This window comes from Idiotropiscis lumnitzeri, chromosome 19 (genome assembly GCF_059441095.1).
Source record: "Idiotropiscis lumnitzeri isolate Australia: NSW breed Sydney's pygmy pipehorse chromosome 19, RoL_Ilum_1.0, whole genome shotgun sequence".
Classification (NCBI taxonomy): domain Eukaryota; kingdom Metazoa; phylum Chordata; class Actinopteri; order Syngnathiformes; family Syngnathidae; genus Idiotropiscis; species Idiotropiscis lumnitzeri.
Genome location: NC_142409.1, coordinates 9,833,438 through 9,854,376, shown reverse-complemented (window position 1 = coordinate 9,854,376; position 20,939 = coordinate 9,833,438). Strand labels below are relative to the sequence as shown.

Here is a 20,939-nt window from a genome sequence, read left to right as displayed (position 1 = left end):
TACCAACATGCTACCAGCGGAGGTTTTCAAGTTCAAGTTTTGAGGCTCGACGCAATCTCGCATTTGGCAGAATTGACTCCACGGCCGTGTCTTGAACTTTCTGGCATCCATTAAATAGTTCAACTGAGAATTCACAATCCTCGGGTAGTTCCAATTAATGTCGCGAGCATGAATAAAATGATGACATAATAGAAATATTCATAAAAAGACTGATACAAGTCCACCAGGATTTTTCAAATGGGTGCCGTGACCTGGATGCACACTGCCACAAAGAGAGCAAGGGCGGTGATGTCTTTGGAAGTTGAATTTGGAAGTTAGCGGCTAACCAAAACAGCAGCACCCACCGATGCAACTTATGACGATATTTAGAATAACAATTCCAGAAGACTCTGACATCTGGTCGCTCCACAAAAAGGAAAATGGCGAAAGCTCACCAAAGAGATGAACCGAGCGACCTTTTTTTTGGTTCAGGTGGTCGACAAAAAGTGTCAGCGATTTGCGAAGGCTTTTTCCAAGCGCAACCTCGAATACTTACGTAGGAGGCAAGATACTAAACAACTGACCAGGAATAGCTGGCAGGCAGCAATTGTGCGAAGTATGGCTTATTTTCCAGGAGTGGTGCCAGCAATTGTAGACGGGCTTCAAAACGGAAGCAAATACAGAGCAAGCTAAAAAGTCCGACAAGTTGTTCTCATTTCAAAATTAGATTTCCCAAAAGGAAGTGAAGCAAAATATTTCAGTATATAAATGATTAAGAATACAGGAAGTATTTTATGTAACATTTAATTGATGACTAAATATTTTTTTTTGCAGTCGACTATAACGTCAATAAAGTCGACTAAATCAATGACTTTTTCAAAGGCCCCCAAACTTTCACAACATGGCCCGGGTTTCATGTAAAGACAGATTGTCCACTGTAAAAATAACGACAAAAACGTGATTGGTGAACTTCCAGTGTTAAACGTCGATGCGGAGTCGTACATAAGGTCAACTAGTCGATTAATCGGCTCAACCACTAGTGAACAGTTGATACTTGCTACGTCGCGCTACATTACTTGGATGACTTATATTAATGTTCACTTAAATGTACAATCCAAGCTGTTAAACGGTAACTTATGGGGTACCTCAAGGGTCAGTCAAAGGCCCCAAATTATTCATATTATATTTCCACATGTTGAAAACAACCAACGCCAAAAAAAAAAAAAAAGGTCCCATGCAGCCATGACCTCCTCCTCCCCTACTGTGTCATTTACACACATGCTTCCTCCGAGCCGCAGTGGAATCTGCTCCGAGGTACCCGGGCGTCGTGGCGGAAACATCATTAAAGTGGTGAAAGACGTAAAAAAAAGGTGAAGAATGGGGATGACATCAGGCCAATTTCACACTTGGCACTCGAACGGCGAGGTCCGAGCCAGGACTCCTCTCGCCTCGCAACGCAGATCAAAGCCCACTGTGGCGAGGTGAAAGGACACCTAACTATGCTAATCCCCAGGACGAATATATTTTAATCTTGTTAGAATACAAGTTAATGCCGTGGCTCAGCGGCAAGAATGAGAAGTGGACGGGACGACTTGCGAAGCGCCTCCGTCTGGTGCCGGATAAACAAAAAGCGGCGTACTGTACAAGCGGGGGCAGATGAGGTGGTTTTCATTAAAGACGGACGAGGGTGAAGAAGAAGAAGAAGAAGAAAAAAAAAAAAGGGTGTCGGTGACCCTGTTTGAATCCCCGCTCGGGCAAGCTAACATGCAAAGGAAATGAGTATTTTGTGGCTCGCATTGAGGCCTGGGATCCGCGAAGCACCTTGGTAACCCTTGATCTCTCATGTATGGAAGTCAGGGCGCTGGTGCCTGTAGAGGTTTGACTGGCCGCACAATAGCCAGCGGATGCTTTGGGCAAAAGTCACACCCAGGCAACTCTCATTTCACACAAAGTCCGCAAGTGAGAGGGGGGGTGAAAAAAAAAAAAAAAAAAAAAGCAGCCATAGTTTGGTTGGCAGTGGATTGATTTGCTCTCCATCGGATGCAACCTCAAATGGGTTGCAAGAACGATGTTATGGATTTATTTATCGGATATTTCTAATTTAAATGAGCCGAACTTTTTGTGTTAACTTTCAACAAAAGCGATCCATCCTTTTAAAGGCCCATTTAATTTTGATCAAAGGATGTGACGATGGGCTTTTAATTGAGGAACTTCACACTAACTTCTGTTTCAAGTTTGTGATTTATTGAGGACAAAAAAAAAAAAAAAAAAGAAAGGTGCAGGGCCACAGTTCAGGATTTGTTGGCTCGTGTTGTTCTCCAAAGTCCACATAATCACAAATCTTTGATATAAGTTCCACAAAACGGGACAGGACATGTATATGGCATTTTTGCAAACCTCGATCCACAATTTAAAAAATATCTACTTAATCAATTCAACCCGATCGAATGAACAGTCACAGAAACGAAACGATGACTATGTCCAGCCATGATTGGAAACAAGAGTGTTTATGTTATGAGTACAAAAAGTTATCATATGACTTATGTTTGTTATACAAACGCTCTGCTGCCGACTTCATCATCTGGAGCTAAATATTTGATTTTCAAAAGTGGACAATTCATCTAAAAAAAAAAAAAAAAAAAAATTAAAAATTCCATATTTGAATTTACATGTGATTCATTTTCCTCTTTTTGGGTGGGACCTAACAGGTTGGATGTTTTTTTCCCCATTCAAAAAAGCCCTTTCTTTGCAAATCAGCAAATTTTAAGAACTTTGCCTTGATAATGTTCAGATCCTAAAACTCGACAGAAAGTTTACGCTCACCACACTTTGCTCCTGTAAAAATAAATAAATAAATTCTCTGCCCTTTAAGTTCCCTCCAAAAGATTGTTGTCACCAGAATGTTGATTTATTGGAATTATTATTTTTTTCTTCCTACTACAGACTAAGAGAGTGGAATGTGTTATAGGGGGACACACAAATAAATAAATAAATATATATATATATAAATATATATATAAATATATATATAAATATATATATAAATATATATATCACAGTTTGCTTTCTGTTTATTTCGATTTAAATTGCAAATATGTCTCATACAAACGGAGAATTTGCCTTGGGGACATCATTTAAAAGCGACCAAAAAAAAGAACTTGGATTATTGTTGATTTATTTAATTTTTTTTAATTTTGTGTTCATTTTAGCGGGAAAACTGCACTCTCTGATCAAATGATTTTAGAATAAGCATTGTAGTTACTTTATGGAAAATAGAAAAAAAAAATAATAAAAATAAAGAAAAGGCACTAAAAGGATTTTGTGGTTAAGCCAATTCACACGTTGATAGTTCTGCCATTTTGTTTTACAAATGAAAGCGTATAAACGCACTCACGCCACTTGTGGCAACTTCGTACTGTTTGTTGACACACACGGAGTCGGGGGGGGTCAAGAATATATCACGACTCACCTCAGCCCCACCCACTCCTCTTTTCCCAACTGGCTGCCACTCACCTGGCGGTTCCGCATCACGGCAGAGAGAGGCACGAAGTGGGAGCTCGGTGCTGCAGCAGCAACAGTGGCAACATCATCACCCAATAAAAAAAAAGAGAAAAATATGCCCATCCTGTGGATGACATCTTCCTCCAAGCCCGCCACCAGCTCTCTGCACTGTGGAAAGGGGGAGGAAAAATAAAAAAAAAAAACATGTTCATGGCAAGGCCCAATGGCAAAGTGTCACTCAGCATGAGTAGGTAGGCCTAAAAATAGACTTTTGGACCCCCCCCCCCCACGAAAAAAATCCACCACATTGCACAACGCAATTGAGCCGTTGTGAAGTGTCAGGTAGGCTCGCATGTTTCGAGTCATTCCAAACCGAATTAACTCATTTAGTCCGCATTTTCCAAAAGGAAAATGCATGATTGGTGCACGAGAGACAAAAAAAAAAAAAAGGGTTCAATCATGGCTGATACGTTTTTTTTTCTCCCCCTCCATTGTCGCATGCAATCAAAGGCCATATTTATTTGCGCACTTAAGCAGACAAATGACGGCGTTAAGCAGGACAACAATGGAGCTGAGAAACAAAAAAGCATGCGGATGGATACGGCGCTGGCAAAGTCAGGGAGAAGCGCAGGTTCCCATCATGCAACACGCTAAACCTGACTTTAAAATGGCAGCTGGCCAAAAGACGTGGGTGCGGGGTTCAAAGGGGGTTAATGCTCGCCATAAAATTGCAATAAAGGCCATATTGAGTTACAAAAAAAACGCAGCGTTTGGCTGCCTTTCAACGGAGGGTTTGCGCAGTGCTGGAGGAATATTCACTTTTTGGTCCTAGAGTGCAACTGGTGGTTTTTTAGTCGTTTTTTTTGTTTGTTTTGTTTTGGGTTTTTTTTAGGGGGGGGGGCACCAAGTGGCAAAATACAGAGAAGCAGTCAAAAAAAAAAAAACAATGGACGAAAAATATCTGCCAGCGCAAATTGAACAAACTACAGGGAAAAATATGGTGCATCGGTCACGAAAAAAAGATTTTGTGTTATGTTCTTTCATTTCCTGTCAAGTTTTGTCACCGCCCAACGTTGACTTGTGATTTGTCGAAACCACAATTACATCGACAACAGATCACATGGAAATAAGCTATAGGATATCCACACGGAAATAGTAATTCGATTGTAATGGTGTGCACAGGCAAAAAAAAAAATTTAAAAAAAATCATCGTCTGTGTTTCAGGCGGGCATACAAGGCGAGCCCAAGCTCAGTCGAGCGTGCCCAAGCTCGCCGTGGCGGGCGTTTCCCCCCGCTCTCCCGTCCTCCGCCTCTTTCACTCATGCTGCCATTTTAACCGCTGCTGAGTGGCGGGCGAGAGAGGGCGGGGTCGGCGGCGGCCATGATGGCGGCACAATCACAACACCGGAGATGAGAGGAGCTCCCACGTCAGGTCACGTCCTCCTCCATTTGTGACGCGGCGGTGCAAAGACGCTCGTATGCGGGATGTTCTGATAAAACTTATCGTGCGTAAATGCGTAAGAACTCAAAACGCTTGGTGAATTATTATTTTGCATCTTAGCGTTTCTGATTTTCGGGAGAATCAATTTTTAAATATATGACACACAGTAATGATTCAATATAGACAATCTAGTAAGCAAATGGAGGTGCACTAAATTTTAGTTTCATATTAAATGACGGATAAAATATACGCAAAGTTTTTGGATGACAAGTTAGTTTGGAATTTACAACATGCAACCTACAAATACTATTACAGCAAATCTTACTGTTGCTCGGATAAATAAATCAGACAAAATTCAGTAAATCGGTCAACCACGTCCCTCATCTGTTTTTTTAATTTTAGTTTTTTTTTTTTTTTTTAATGTCTTTCTAAAAGTCATAGACAAGCTGGAGAGTCGGGTGCCCAGCAGGTAGTCAGTAATATTTTTTTTATGGCTGAAAATGTCACTCTATCATTGAAAATAAATACAAAGAAAAATATGAATAAAAGAAATAAAATAAAACAAATAAAAGAAATAAAATACAAATATGAATAAAAGAAATAAAATGAGAGAAATAAAAAAAAAATAATTTAATAAATAAACCCAGCCCTCCTCAACTGAATTCCATTTAAAATGTTATAGTAAGAAAAAAAAAAAAAAAAGAAAAGCAGGTAGTAAGCAGATGATCTTACGTCTGTCTGAAAAATCCAATATTAAAATCTCAAACAACCCTCGTGTTTCTGAGCAAATTATGTGGGTCAGCACCTATCCTGCTTTCTCTCTCGGACACCTCTGCCTCTGAAAATTCAAAACCAAAAGAGAGCATAGTGGCTCATTTCCAACTATATTTGAGGTCAGAGTTCACGACGTCCTCCTGGCAACGCCAGGGCAACAGGCAAGGGTGTCTAGACGGGGTCCCGCTATCGCACCAGCTCCCTGTGGTTGCTTCCGGAAGGAGGGGTCAGCGGTAGCCAAGTGCAGGGTAAACAGGGATGGGGTGAGCTCGGCCTTTGGCCCCGCTGAGGTGGGATCAGCGCCTCCACCCTCCACTGATCAAAGATGGGGATCTTCCTGGGAGAAGAAGAGGGGGCTGGCTCGGAAGATGAACTCCACGTTTGTGTAATCGAGACGTGTCCAAGGCCCCGATTGTCTCCTTTCACACTCCGAAATGGACCCTTCCGGTGCCACTGATTACATTAGGGAGGACAGACTCTTTTCACAAGGGCGGCCAGACAAAAGAGGCGCTTCCGTGGCCCTCACCATCTGGTCCCCAAATAAGGAAGGCTGAAGAAAAAAAAAAAAAAAAAAAAAAGCCCAGCCAGCGAGAGAAGAGGCTGAATAGAAGGAACGCTGTTTGAATAGACGGGACGGCCTGACAGATAAGCAAACATACAGTAAAAGCCTCAAAGACGGCGAGCAGATCGACAGGCGCAAATAAAGCCATGTCACAGTGCGATACGGCGCCGACAGATGTAGGCTAGAGCGGAATGGTGATGTGAATCGAGCGGGGCTCATTATCAGATCGGCGATCATCGGTCAGAAAATACAAATTAAAAAAAACAAAAAAAAAACGGTGGGAGATGCCAAAGGCTAAGTCGATGAGTCAACCGGGGGACCAATGTCAAAACAAGTCAAAGTGATTTAAGTTCGTTTCAAACAGACTTGACGTGTGAAGTATTACGAAATCGACTAGTCAAGACAGTTGAAGGACAAGTCGAAATATCGTTTTTCTAATTGTCCAAGATATTTTTGAAAGATGTTCAGAAAACACAACAAATTCAACCAACAAGAATCCTGTTGGAGTCAATTCAATCTTCGCTGATTAGCATGACCTCAATGACTGCAAATCTACACGAACAAAGCTAAAACTTTCCAATTTTCATTTATTTTATTTTTCTTATTGATTTTTTTGAGGCAATTGTGCCGTGAGGCTACCAATATCAAGACAAGGCATGGACAACCAATGACAATTCCTTGATCGATTAATCAATTCTTAATTTTCATCTTGAATATTTTGTTTCATTTAAATAAATGGGTTAATCTCTTGATTTTTTTTTTTTTTTAAGTGAAAAATTTTTGTTTCCACCAAAAATGCATCGAGAATACCACATTTTTTGCCACAAAATGCATTATGTTGCCACCATTTTCAAGCCAAAGCCAGATTTTCCAGAATATAATCGAGTGAAGAGACCTCAGGTATGTTTCTTGCTGCCGTTGTTGTTCGAAAAAGCAGATTAACTGCTCTGCAATGCATGCCTTGTTTCCCCCCCCCCCCCCCTCTTCGCAACACAAAGCCTACGAGGAAATCTGGTAAATAAACAGACTCATTAGTGGCAAAGGTGATGGCGCCCTTGATGGTGAGTGCTATTGTCAGGAGATGTGCGTGTGTGTGTGTGTGTGTGTGTGTAAGAGAAGGTGCCACATTGACAAGTCAAGTTGGACTGGTCCATGTGGACTATAATGAAATTACAACTTTTATTTGAACTCATGAAGGACACAAGTTAAAAATATGCGATGCGCGAAGAACCTTCAGCGCTTAAAAAAAACAAAAAAAAAACGACAGTCTAAACTTGTAATGCGTGACTGGTGTGGAACATGGAAATGTGACATTGAATATTCAAATAGTTACTCACATGTCAAGAGTTGTAATAAATCATTGATGAGCCACAACATTGAGTGGACCATTTTACAAAGCTACTTGGGGAAATAGAAAATGAACCCAACGACCAATTTTTTTCTGTTGCGTTAAAAAAAAAAAAAAAAAAAAAGGGAAACCACAATAAACAAATTGAAGCTAATTTTCCCCAAAAATTCAATTTTAGGAATATATTTTATCGAAATTGGAATTTTGGTAACTTGGCAACACTTCTCCGTTGGTTTTCAGAAAAATAAATCTGCACATTTTTTCTTTGCGCGTGGAAATCCGCAAAATGAACGATTTTTGTATATTTTTTTTGTGGTCTTGCTTTTCCAAAATGTTGAACTCTGACTTGAGCAACTATAATACTCGTCGACTAACGCTATATTTATTAATGTGGCTGTAGGCATGCAAAATGATTACATTGAGAAGAGTTCATAATATGATGAACATAGCATGTAGCTAATCGTTAGCCTAATGGCATAACTGCTTCTGTCATCAAAAAATGAATAAAAAATACTAGAGTGGCAAGATTTTGTGCGAAGCTGTTCTCTGAAAACATTCAAAAATGACTTGAGCAAGTATGCTATTAGGCTAACGATATGCTAACTTAACACTATTTTCTGTTTTGTTACATTCAACTAATTTGGAGATTTGATTGTCATTGAACATTATTTCTCAAACTATGGAATTACCTACGATATCTCAAATTAGCTAAAAAAAAGTGCAAAGAAATCAAGACTGTCTAACAATTCACACCCATGCGTTAAAAGACCTTTTTCCGAACACTCGCAGCAAATGTGTGAATGGAGGAATCCATTGGGGGACAAAATGCGGTCCGAGTAGCTGCAATCAGGTCGTACATTTCAAACGACAAGCCAAAAATCCAAGTCTACATGGCGGCTACACCAGAAAAAAAAAAATGATGCATGTTCACCAACGGGAAAGAGGACAGACAGCATGCTGGAAAAGGAATGGAAAATGACGGACCACTGGTTGGGATTTGACAACTCTATCCCGAGAGGGGGGAAAATAAGTGTGGATTTTTATCTTGAAAAGATTCACTTCACATACCACAAGTGCAACAACAACAACAAAAACAACAAGTGATGTGCACGCATCACGCCGGCGTTTTACATGAACGTTTTCATCTGTCATGCCGGCAGTTAGCGAGAAGAAAGATGTGACGCGTGATGTTCTGGCAATAAGGCTCATGTTGCAAAACGAGACAATATGGAGCTGCACTGCTGACTTGCGCTGACATGAGGCTTTAACACGCGTGCCTTATTGTACACATCTGAGCCTGCTTTGCATTTTGTAGCCTCCGAGTAAAATACACACACACACACACGCGCACGTTTGTTGTGCTTCCCAACAAGTGCAATTATTGATTGAAGCTTCCGGCGGAAAAAATGCGTCTTCTATCTCTGAGACTACAAATTTGGACAGCCCGAGTGTGTATTTAGGTGAGTAGTGTTAAATGAACTGCTGAGTCACAGAGTGACACTGTTAATCTCTTTTTTTTTTTCTGAAAGGAGTGCAGATGAATAAATGCTCGGTTTTGAAATTTTAAATTTATTCAGCGGGACTTCAATATAAAAAAAAATATATATATATATATTAAAAAAAAATATATATATATAAAAAAATATATATAAATATATATATATAAATATATATATATATATAAAAAAATATATATAAATATATATATAAAAAATCTATCTATCTATCTATCTATCTATATATATATATATATATATATATATATATATATATATTGTCATGTTAAAAAAAATTCAATTACCGATTGGAATCGGATCAAAAGATGTACCAATCTATTCCAACAACTAGTTGATTTACTCTACAGGCAAAGCTCGCCATTTGCAGGGGATTAAGAACATTCCTGTCGTCCGTGAGCAGCGGTGGATTAATGTACTCATATGACAGTTCTGAAGGTTCGAATTGTTCTGAAAACATGGCCCACACGGGCCAGTTACTTCCTCGGGCGAAAATTCTCAGCGGGACATCGTCTCTCATTAAGCTATGCAAACGTAAAGTAAGAGATAAGACTTGTATTTGAATAAAATCTATTTTTAGACCATAAATAGAAAAAATAAATAAATCAGAAGGGAGGAAACAAAAAAGAACAGAACGTACAGACGTGATGTGCTTTCCAATGACATCTTCAAAAAAAATAAAATAAATAAAAATACTTGACTAAACTTTTATGCCGTCACCGGTATAATGTTCCGAACATTTCTGTTTGGGAGGGGGCGTAGCAGCCCATCCTGACAGTTGGGGGTGAGGCACATATAGAACGGGCCAGGTGGGGCCAGTCAAGTGGAGTACGCCACCGCCGTCCCAATCGGTAGTTTTTCCGCTGTAATTAGTTCCTTTTTCTCCACGACACTCTCCAGATTATGTCATCAGGCAAATAGCTCATTATTTAATGCTGCAAACAAAACGGAAAGAAAAATCCAACTCTACGGAGACGCGAGCGTTACGTTCCGGGGAGGGACGGAGTCGCCGTGTGAAACCAACAAGAATCGAGGAACACCTGGCGTGCTCAAGTGCACTGTTGCACACAATGTCTCAAAGCACCAATGCCGTTTTCGCTCGAGATATTAGACACTTTTACGACACCTGGAAACACTGTATTGGCCATGAAAAAAAAATTCTGGTCTTTTGCTAAACTTTAATTGCATACACTATATAAAAAAAAAAATTATGACATTTTTTATTTTTTTTAAGATTCCAACGGCAGCGGTGTTTGATGACTTTCCACAAAAGCCAAAATTCAAACAAGTCAACTTGCCTTGTATGCTCTCAAGGTACTTTGTGGCTTCTGGTAACGACCAAAAAAAAAAAGAGGATGGCTTTGCATTAAACAAGTTAAGGCATTCGTTGCTGCACCTGCGGCAACTTCAGCGGCCGTGTTCACACGTCTGCGAGAGCGCCTTGAAAGTCAACACAAACATTGGAAAAGAGGCTAATTAGTCGCAAGTCAAAGAGGCCGTAATCGCCCGGCAATGAAGATGAAAAGCACCCAAAGGAAAACATTGCGCTGATGGGTTGGCGTCGGATTTCCGGGGGGGGGGCGGGGGGGTCACGTGCTAAGTCCCGTTAAGAGCCTCAAAGCACTCTTCAGTGTTTCGAGACGCGGGCCGCTTTTAAGCACACAAACGTGGCAAAATATCAATTTCACATTTGGCTAAACGCTTTCACACTTTGTGTCAGTGACACCGCGAGAGGAGGGTTCGCGCAAGACAAAACACAGCTCCTGGATAAGGATCATGTTAATGCCTATCAATTAGGATCAAACGGGGATTAAGCGGCATGGTTGCGGCGGTGGGACGGTGGCCCACGCCAAGTCACTGAAAACCAGGGGTCACACCCCCCCCCGACTTCATTAGGGATGACCTTTCCCCGCCATTGTGCGAGACCCCGCACTCAGCCAGCCTGGATGGCTTACGAAGGGTCAAATATGATCCACGCGGAAAAACAAATGTGAAATATTCACTTTCACAGTCCAGAGAGAGCCAATAAGTAAGCCGCACTTGGGCCAGGTGGTTATTACCCGCCGGCCCCCCCACTTTCGGCGCAAAAGGAAATCACTTTTTTTTTTTTTTCCCCCACCTTAGAGAGATGTATGATTCACTAATTAGTCGTGGTGCGGTGCGGGGTCAAGCGTCTCCAATTCTGCGCCGCCATCTTAATTCACTGAAAGGTCAAATGGCAAAGCGGAAACAGGTACTCCAGGTGCCGTTGAATGAAACACCAACGAGGAGAAATGCGCGAAAAGTTGTAATGAGGCCTCCAGAATGCACACAGCTGGGTGAGATTACTGACATTTAGCGGGGGAGAAAAAAAATGAAGTAGTGTTCCTGTTATATTTGATTTGTGGATGCTTGGTTTTAAAATCTTATTAAAATAAGATTTTTGTTGACTTCTGTTAATCTTGCACATGAGAAATACACTTTTTTTTTTTTTTTTTTAACTCAAACTAATAAAAACTCAATGAAAACACACACCTGCCGATTGACCCGAGGACATGTACCGAAATTTTTGAGGCGCTACATGTACAACATGGCGTGAGAGTTGAGGAAGATTTTCTCGGTGCGGCAGCACTATTAGAATTTTACAAAGAGGAAACGGGACAGGAAATGAGATAGTGTAACTTCCTCAGTGGCTGTCGGCAATGAGAGCAATCGCGCATTTCTGCGACAGACACTCTCCACGCTTCGCTTTTTAGCCACAATGGTCATATAAAATTATAAAGAAAAGTTAAGTATTTCTATTGGCAGTCTCTAATTGCGTCCAATAACGTGTCGCTTTGTTGTTCACGAGTTGAGAAAGAATCAACCGTTTATTTCATTGGTCATTTTCACACAATTGCGATAAAATTGATCAAAACTGATACATTTCCATCATGTTTGGCGCATTAATCAATAGACGGTACAAAATCACTACTCAGACCACAATTCTATTCCTGATCCTCCAGCATTATTTATTTATTTTATTTTGTAAACATTTCATATCTTACATGCATGTCTACACCGGAGAAGGAGCTTCCTTTCATCTCATTGTCGGCAACGTGCAGTCTATTCGGGTGATGCGCATCTCCAGTATTTAGACCCTTTTCACAGGTAAGCCAAAACCGAGAGGAGCTGCAGTTCAAGTTTTTGTACATTGTTCGCCCAATAACATCATCGACTAAGTTACTTTTGAAACGCAAAGAAAAACTCAAACTCAGTCCGGTTGCCTCGATTACAAACTTTGCGGATTACCTCGACCTTAAGAGCTGAGAATCTACATCCAGAAAAATATTTCAGAAATTGGAAAAGAAGTTGATGTTGTTTTTTTTTTTTTTATGATATTGTGACAGTAAATGAAAAATGACTTTTTATACGATTGCGCAACATGCGTTTCTAAGTTTTACTTTTGATGACTTATTTTTGCACTCGCACAACAAACGTTCCTTAAATCATGCACCGCACTGTATTTATTTGTTTGAGGCAAAATTTGATCACTCTCCTTTTGGTTTCTTGCGGACCACCAGTAAGCTGTTGATCACACTTTAAAAAAAAAAAAAAAGAGCTTTCAAAAATAAAGTGTCTTGCAATCGCTTGCTAATTCAACACATTGACTGCTTGAGTGCACGACCGCATTTCCTTGAAAATGCCGAAAAGGAGGCTGAGGAGCAGGGTTGCTCCTTTACTTACACCCCCCCATCCCCCCATCCAGAGGTGTTCACACCTAAAGTTACCCAAGTTCATCTGAGGCCAAAAGTTTGGCTGCGGAAAGTAAGCGGCGTTAAAAAGCGAGCGAGCAAGCGAGCGAGGAGTCAAACAGTGCTTACTCGGGCCTGCAGCCGTCTCTGTCGCGGCGTTGTCGATATGAGTAGTTGAGCACACACCATTTGCGAGGAGTTTGGGGGTTGGGGCGGGGGGGTTTTGGATTTGGGGTGCTCGGAGGTTATTTGAAGATGAAAACAGGAAGTCTGTCTGCGGCATCGTGTTCCGTGCGCGGCTCCATCACAAACAATGCAAGCAAACAAATTTCAACGGCAGCTAATCTGATGTTATGGACGCACGGCTCACTGACGCTCCGCTTTTTTGGTTTCGTATCAAGAAGACGGGGAGGATTTTTGACACAGTTTCGACATGCGCAATGGTTGCAGCTGAAAAAAAACAAAAAAAAAATCACATCACTGCTTTGTAGCTTTCATTTCATTTTTTAAGCTTTAATTGTTTTTGTTTAAATCGAGAGAAAAAAATATATTGGCGTGTTGTGTGCAGATAAATTCTGTCAGCAGTAGCAAAGGACATGGTTCAGTCAACTTTGGCCTCGATATGAACAAAAAACAAAATGCAGTTTTGCAAAATAACTCATGACCCAAATTATGTGCTGACGTGCAATAATCACAAACATGATTGATTATGTATTGTCGTTTGTTCCTCACACGCAACACATGAATTGTTTTAGTCTTTGTAATCTCAAGGAATTTAACAAAAAAATGCAAAAGTCACCTCAGCATTTTACTGCATTGGGAAATTAGATGAGCGCAACAGATTTTGGATTTCATAATTAAATCAACGACAAAAAGATTACAATTGTATATACTGGGCAGTGAAAATACAAATATTTGTTGAAATGAACAAAAAAGGGTACAAAATATTTATATGACTATCGGAAAAATCTAAAGATAATTGACAAATAGAAATGGAAACATTTAGTAGCATCGTACACATCGTAGACAAATGCAATATAATTTAGCTCTTCCTGAAAACAAAAATAATAAATATGCATCCTACAAAAAAAATTTTCCCGGAAAATATTATCAAGTATTTCGCTGTATTCCAAATAAAGACATGTAGAAGAGAATCAAAACGGCTCAGCTCAACATTTTTTTTTAAAGCAAATAAATATTGCTTCATTGTGTAGGAGTGATTTGAATAAAGCTTTCATACGAGTGGAATTTATTCAGAGTTCAAACATGCAACTCCTTATTTGTTAATGTGAAAAAGACGGTTTGAATATTCAGTCAAACGCGTATAAATAATAAACAAGGCACCGATAACGACCTTGCCAAATAACATCTAAAATCTAAATGACGGCTAAAATATTTAACACGATATTAGTACAAACTAATTTTATGAAATTCTGAATTAAAGATGAACACAGACGAGTTTTAGTTTAGTCTTTAAGCACTGGGAGTTTTTTTATTTATTTATTTTTAACAGGGATGCGGGTCTTTTGTTTCACCACCTTGTCTCCGAAGCTAAAATGGAGGCTGGCTGATTTTTTTTTTTTTTTCGGCGCTACCAACAACACGGCACTCAATACAACACACAGCAGCAACAAATGGACACCAAGGCTGGCCGCCTGCCGGGAAACACCGGAAAATACAGAGAAGGCCTTCATTTCCAATGAGCAACAGTGATTAAAAAAAAAAAAAAATTGACGGAGAGCCCCGCCGTTTACGACAGACAATGGCAGCTGCAGCCGAAAAAAAAAAAAAAAGCGCTTTGAAATGTACTCTTCAGTGCACACCCAAGCTGTAACTCAGCTGCTTTCATCCAGACGCCATCATGGCGTCACACCTCGTGACCGCACCGTGGGCGGAGACTCAAAAAGGCAGCGGGAGGACTCAGCGTTTTAGAGTTGTGGCCTCAAGTGCAATTGGCAAAACCAACCAAATCCAGCAGAATTTCTCATGGCTAGACCAAGCGAATTACTGACACCCACCTCAACATTCCCAACCAATGTGGTGCGAGCGATTATCCGGGATGCTGCAAGAAATACGATTTCACTTAATTCAGCTGAATTTATTTTTTTTTTAACGACAAATAGTGTTTTTTCCCTCAACTATCTATGCCAGCAACATATATTAAAAGGCAGAAAAATAGATGGACTTTTAATGACATTTTTTGCTCAATAAAAGTCAGGCAGCAACGCTCTCATCCAGTCATTCTCAAAGTGTGGTATGAGAACTCCCAGTAGTACGTGGGCTCCCTCTAGTGGTACGTAAAAGAATTACTGCCCAATTTCAGTTCAGTTGTATTTAACTTGTAAGTTATTTGAACACGAATTTAGGTACAGTTGCTATCTTTTATGTGAAATACATTTTGGTTTATTAATCAAAGTTTTGTTTCTTGACTACATTTAAGCACCGTGTTCAAAATAGGGACAGATGATTATTTCATCAACTGACAGATTAGCTCTTTTAAAATTGCCAATCTGTCAATTCTTCCGCTTTTTTTCAACTCGTGACAACATAGACGATGACGCCCAGCCCCACCCCAACTCCGTATTTCTTCAGATAATACTTGGCTTAAACATTTTGAGAACTGCTCTCGGAGTCAATGAACACAAATGGCAACTGCACGATCCCAAAAAAAAATGTCATTTTCCCAGCCGGTAATGCTCTCAATACAACACAAGAAAATTGCTTACATAATGTTACTCTGGCAATCTGCAAGCCAAAAACTGTTTTAACACAGCCACCCAGAATTTTGGTTTGGGAGACCAAAGTTTGTGAAACCCTGCAGTGGACCGACATTTCCCTGAGGCAATCACGCTGTTCACAGCATACCAGGAATTGCTTTGCTCCATTTTAAACGTGCCCAAAATGCTCTTGAAAGAACGGGTGAGTAGAGCTCTTACCAGTTGGAGGAGCAGGTAGACGCGACGCGGTCTGACGCCCGTTCCAATGAAGACACCGGTTTTTCCTGAGGATGGTGAAAAAAAATATATCAAACAAGCATAAAGATTTTTTTATTTTTTTTTTATGAACAAAACCAATACTCTTGAATAGTTGCTTTGTGGGGTAATGTGAGGCAGGGAAATCCTTACTATTTTTTTTGTTTAGCTTTTAGTAAGAGAAGGGATGTTAACAGCAAGCATATGCAGGAGGTGGGAAATGAAGCACAATTGAGGGCTGAGCCAGAAATGGGCTCATTTGGCCTTGTCTGAACAATTTTCTCATAAAATATTGCCACATTTGGCGAGAATTCGTCAATATCCACCTTGATATCCAAGTCAATCATGGCACATTTTTCAGACTCAAATCAGGAACGTTCCTTCATTTTCCTTCAGAGGATTAATGAAGCATAACAATGGTGGGAAGCTGCCATCGAATTAGGATGGCTTCGCCTAGACGGAGTTATGCGCTCCACTAAACTGAGCGACATTCAAGTTGGTTTGTTAGTGATCAGGAATTGCAGAAAAACTTCCAACATTTGACTGGCGCGTGGGCTAAAGGAACAATGCAAGAATTTTGGTGCAGAGCCAGGATTCAACATCACCTAACCACCCACCCCTCCGTTTATAAACAAAGACTGAGCGTATTGCTTTAGATTCTTCACACAAAAATAACACACAAAATACTGACAAATGCAAACAATCGGTTTGGACCATCAGGTGTGCGCACAAGCAGGTACACAATTTGCCAAACACCTAATCGTTATTTTGCTATCCATTGGGTCAGTTCCTATAATATAATCTAACATAGCCGATGGAGTTGGTGCACGCCCCTCAAAAAAAAAAAGTTAAATCATCAGGAAAAAAAAAAAGCAATGAGGTGAAGTTAAAAAGTATATTTTCTAGAGGAAAAATGTTATGAAATGTTTCTTTGGTTTTAATTACTGCTTCAACACCCAACCCTTGCCGAAGCAAACAGCCACGAAAAACTTCATATTCATTCATGCAAAAAAATATTAAAAAATTGCTGTTCAAAAATAAATTTCACAGAGGAAATATATTACTTATGACTTTTTAGAATGTTGTATAGCATGTTATAATAATTATTATAACAGACTGTCAATACTATTTTGCACCCTTAATGCTTGGCACGTGTGAAGAAAAGTTTGGGACGGCTTGACTTAAACAGTCAAATCAGGGCAACTGAAAAAGTGCGCGAGTGTCTCCTGCACCACAAATCAACGAACATGAAACGGCCACGCCTTTCTCACATTTCCATAATTACAATCCCACTCATTTTTCACCGACAACTTTTCAAGCGCACCACTCAAAAAAAAAAAAATTATAGTTGAGCAGTCAAGAGCTAGGAAAAGAATACGACGACAAGTATGCGTGCTAAGTAGGCGTTAATGAAGAGATCTTGTCCGGGCCGGTCACCGATACGGCAAACAGATAAACATCACAGAGCCAAAGTAACTTGTCATGTTTGAGGGACGCTCGCAGCGCATTTCTGACTACTGACGAGTACACGACAAGCTTGTTTAAACAGAAAACAATTCACCTTTCACACGGGAAATGTGTCAGCAAAGTTTTGCGATGGGTAAAAAAAACAAAACAAACAAAAAAAAATAAGTCAACTTTTTTATTGCGAAAATAATTTCACGACTTGGACACAATGAAGATCAAACAAAGAAAAATATCAATAATACAGTGCCGACAATAGTAGCAAAATAGATCAATAAAATGCTTTAAAGGCAACTTCCTGCAGCGTCTCGTCTAATGGTCTTAAACCAAATTGTCACGGTTCCTTATGTTGCCCACCTGCTGTTCCTAACACGTACACATCATTTACTGTCAGACCGTAAATATATGCTCTATCGAAGAAAGCAGACATGACTATTTAAAAAGAAAAAAAATATATTTCTACATTTAATTAGCAAAGTGAGTTGAATTTTCCCTTCAGGATCATATTTACTCATTACAATAAAATTGAATTTGAAATTTGGAGCCACATATTTTGGAGTTATTTTGTTTTAAAATGAGATTACATTTATAGAATTAGCTTGAAATCTCCCCCGACTGCGGCAGGGGCCGGAGGTACGAGTCAAAGGATTTTGCCACATATTGACTTCGTCTCTGCCCGAAAAATTGGCGTTCTCGATAAAGCAACGTGAACAGAAATCCAAGTTTAAGTGTAGCGAATGAGACAAAATGGCTACTGACGTGACGTGACTGAGGCGCCGTGTTTTTGCTCGTCACGTGGACGGCGTATGGGTCACAGAGGTTGGGAGGAGGGGGTTGGGGGGGGGGGGGGGGGTAACAACACAGAGGCAGCCATCTTGGCTACCGCTGAGGAGGGAGGAGAGAAGACTGCGCAGACTGCAGTGACGGAGCACAAATGTCTAGACGGGCCTGAGGCAGCAGACGATCAGTGGGGGCGGACACATTACACACTTGGATCTTGTGGGCACAAGATTGGCTTTTGTTGCCCTTCGCGAGCAGGAAAATGTTAACTGGATTCTTCCTACGCGAGATAAGAATCGTTTGAAACTTATTTTTGCCTCGCAGACGGGAATTGCGCATGAAAAGAGAGAAAGGTGCAATGGGTTAGTTAGCACGCGAGCTAATGTGTTCCCACATTAGCCTCGACTTAGCAAAAAAAATGAGAGGAAGTTCCAAAGATTTATTATTTTTTAAATTTAAAAAAACAACAACAAAAAACAACGATCAATGGCAAATTTTCACCAGATGGCTTTGCATCCCTAAACATATTTTTGACATTGACTTAAAAAATGTCTTGACTTTTGTTTCCTTGCACATCAAGTTTTTGAGATTTTTTTTTTTTTTTTTAATTCGATCCATAAAAATTTACGTAATACAGATTTTTAACATGCATTGTAATTTATATCCATGACATTTCCATATCGTTAAATATAACTCTTAAATCATAAATATTCCTACATATATTACTATAGTACATATTGTTTTATTATTACTATTATGAAAACCACTTTCAAACTTGTGCTAAATAACATCAGCACACAGCAGTCACTTAAAGGGCCGCAAATTAACATCAAATCAGGTTTAGATGTTCAAGTGGGCTTTTCCTGACATTTTTGGGTTGCTTTCCAACAGAGGCATTTAGTGTTTGTGTACTTGCTCATGAAACTATCCATAATTCCCTCCAGCTCGTCTGGAGCCGCAGTTCCAGCTGAGGAAAAACAGCCCCAAAGTGTGATCGAGCTATGCTTCACTTTAGGTATGGAGCAGTGTTGTCTGTGCCTACTAAAGTGTTTTGTAGTAGACTAAATTCTATATGAGGAGATATTCCATGTGTTCTGCTATTAAGGGGCACCCAGTCTCAGGTGGGAACTCACCCAAACTCAGAAAAAAATGCTAATGGAATTCATAGACTATTTGGAAGAAGCTTTAACCTCTCAAGATGAAAATGTGATTTAAATAATAAGTGAGACAGATAAATTGGTGTATCTTAGGTGCATACTAAACAATAAGTAAGCAATTGACAGCAACGTAAAGTAATTGCATGGCTATAATTGCTTAAAATGTGCATTTATTTATTAATTTTTTATTTATGTGCAATAGGAACGTGGCAGACTAAAGTGTGTATATGAAGAAAAAGTGGAGCAACCTACCTTTCTCCATGTCTGCTGCTCTCTCCGTGAACCCTGAACGCAGCACGCAGACACCCCTGAACATAAACACAGGTGACAAGACAAAAGACATTACAAAATATATCACAACATTCAACGGCGAATCAGTGTCGCCTACGGGGTGAAAATTTGCCTCATGCAAGGAGAACAACAGAAGTTTGTGAGTGGCTTGACGTGCGTGCACTTGCACAGACAGCTAACGTGCAAGCGTGCACCTTAGCGCCAATTAGCGCCAATGCACGTCTGCACATTCAAAAGCGCAGCGTCGGGTTCACGTAAGGTCTCGTCGTGGGGGAGTTTGATACTTTATTCAATCATTCATTATTCAAAACGAACATTTGGTCAAATGTCGCATTTTAGTGGCACCGTGTAAGGTGTATTTAAGCTAACTCACCTGTCTGCGCATTCAGCCAAATCTGCTGACGCACCAAAACTTTCACATCGCTTGCCCCTCCACTGCCACCAAAAATACAATTTCTCTCACAACGACGGTCCGTTGGCGGTTAAATAAAATCCCACCTTCGGCCAGGTGTCCTGAATCGAAAGAGTCGAGCAAGAAAAGGGAAAAGGCTGAAAGAAAAACTCCGTGTCCTATTTTGTCAATTTCAGACACACTCCAGACAGTCTCGCAGCTGCTACGTGCGCGTCCCCTTCCGCGCGTGCACGTCGAATGGCGCGGGAAGCGGCCACACCGTTTGATTGATAACGAGTCGGCCCAATGGCGGCGCGAGGCAAAGCGCGTCGTCCAATCAAGCGGGTCAATGCTAAAAAGACTCCGCCCACTCAGCCTCCGAGCTGTTGTGTCGACGCTCAACGATGAGCTTCAATAAAACAAGCAAGAGATGTGGGTCACAGACTGGTGCAAATTCTCTCCAGGGAAGGAGGATGAGCAATACACGGCGCCGTTAACTGATTGGAAATAATAATGAATAACAAAAAAACAAACAAAAAATAAAAATGTCACAAACACTACCACCATTTTTTATCTAATTTAAAAAAATAAATACACGTAAGGGGATAGTTTTTTTTTTTACATTTTACATTATATTATACAATACAATATATATACATACAATATATATTTAAAAAGGAGATAGTAGTTAAAATATTTTCTAATTCTATGGTAATATTTATTATGGTGAAAGCCAATAAATAATTGAAACATTTTTTTTCAATAATTTTATATTACTTATGTATAAATATACTGTACATATAAATGCTGACTACTAGTGGCTACGCTCTCCTTACAGTATAAAAATATGGACCATACTATTCAAATTCCATGCATTTACATATCTATTGTGCTTTAACTGTAAGGAGACGCTAACAGAGTTTGATTTACTGTTCTGTTTTGACATCCAACAATACCGATACACATCACTAGGCAACAGTGTCTGTCTGTCAGCTTCTTCAAATAGTGAGCATTTTTACTTTATGACAGCTTTATTTTGCATTGCTTAACTT

The 20,939-nt window shown here is 40.0% G+C and overlaps 1 protein-coding gene across 5 annotated transcripts in view; it reads right to left on the bottom strand.

The window, feature by feature from the left end:
* LOC148318423 (uncharacterized) overlaps window positions 1-20,145 on the bottom strand; it is a 37,317-nt gene extending 17,172 nt beyond the window's left edge. For all 5 annotated transcript variants that reach the window (XR_015839883.1, XR_015839884.1, XM_088282658.1 and 2 more), the window contains exons 1-4: window positions 19,870-20,145; window positions 19,458-19,513; window positions 15,769-15,833; window positions 3,493-3,648 (exon numbers count right to left, since the gene is read on the bottom strand). Coding sequence is in view for 3 of the 5 variants with exons in the window: in XM_088282658.1 (XP_088138784.1) it covers window positions 3,493-3,648; window positions 15,769-15,833; window positions 19,458-19,467 (231 nt within the window). In the remaining 2 variants the exon portion in view is untranslated. The remainder of the gene's footprint in view (window positions 1-3,492; window positions 3,649-15,768; window positions 15,834-19,457; window positions 19,514-19,869) is intronic.
* Between the last annotated feature and the right edge of the window lie 794 nt (window positions 20,146-20,939).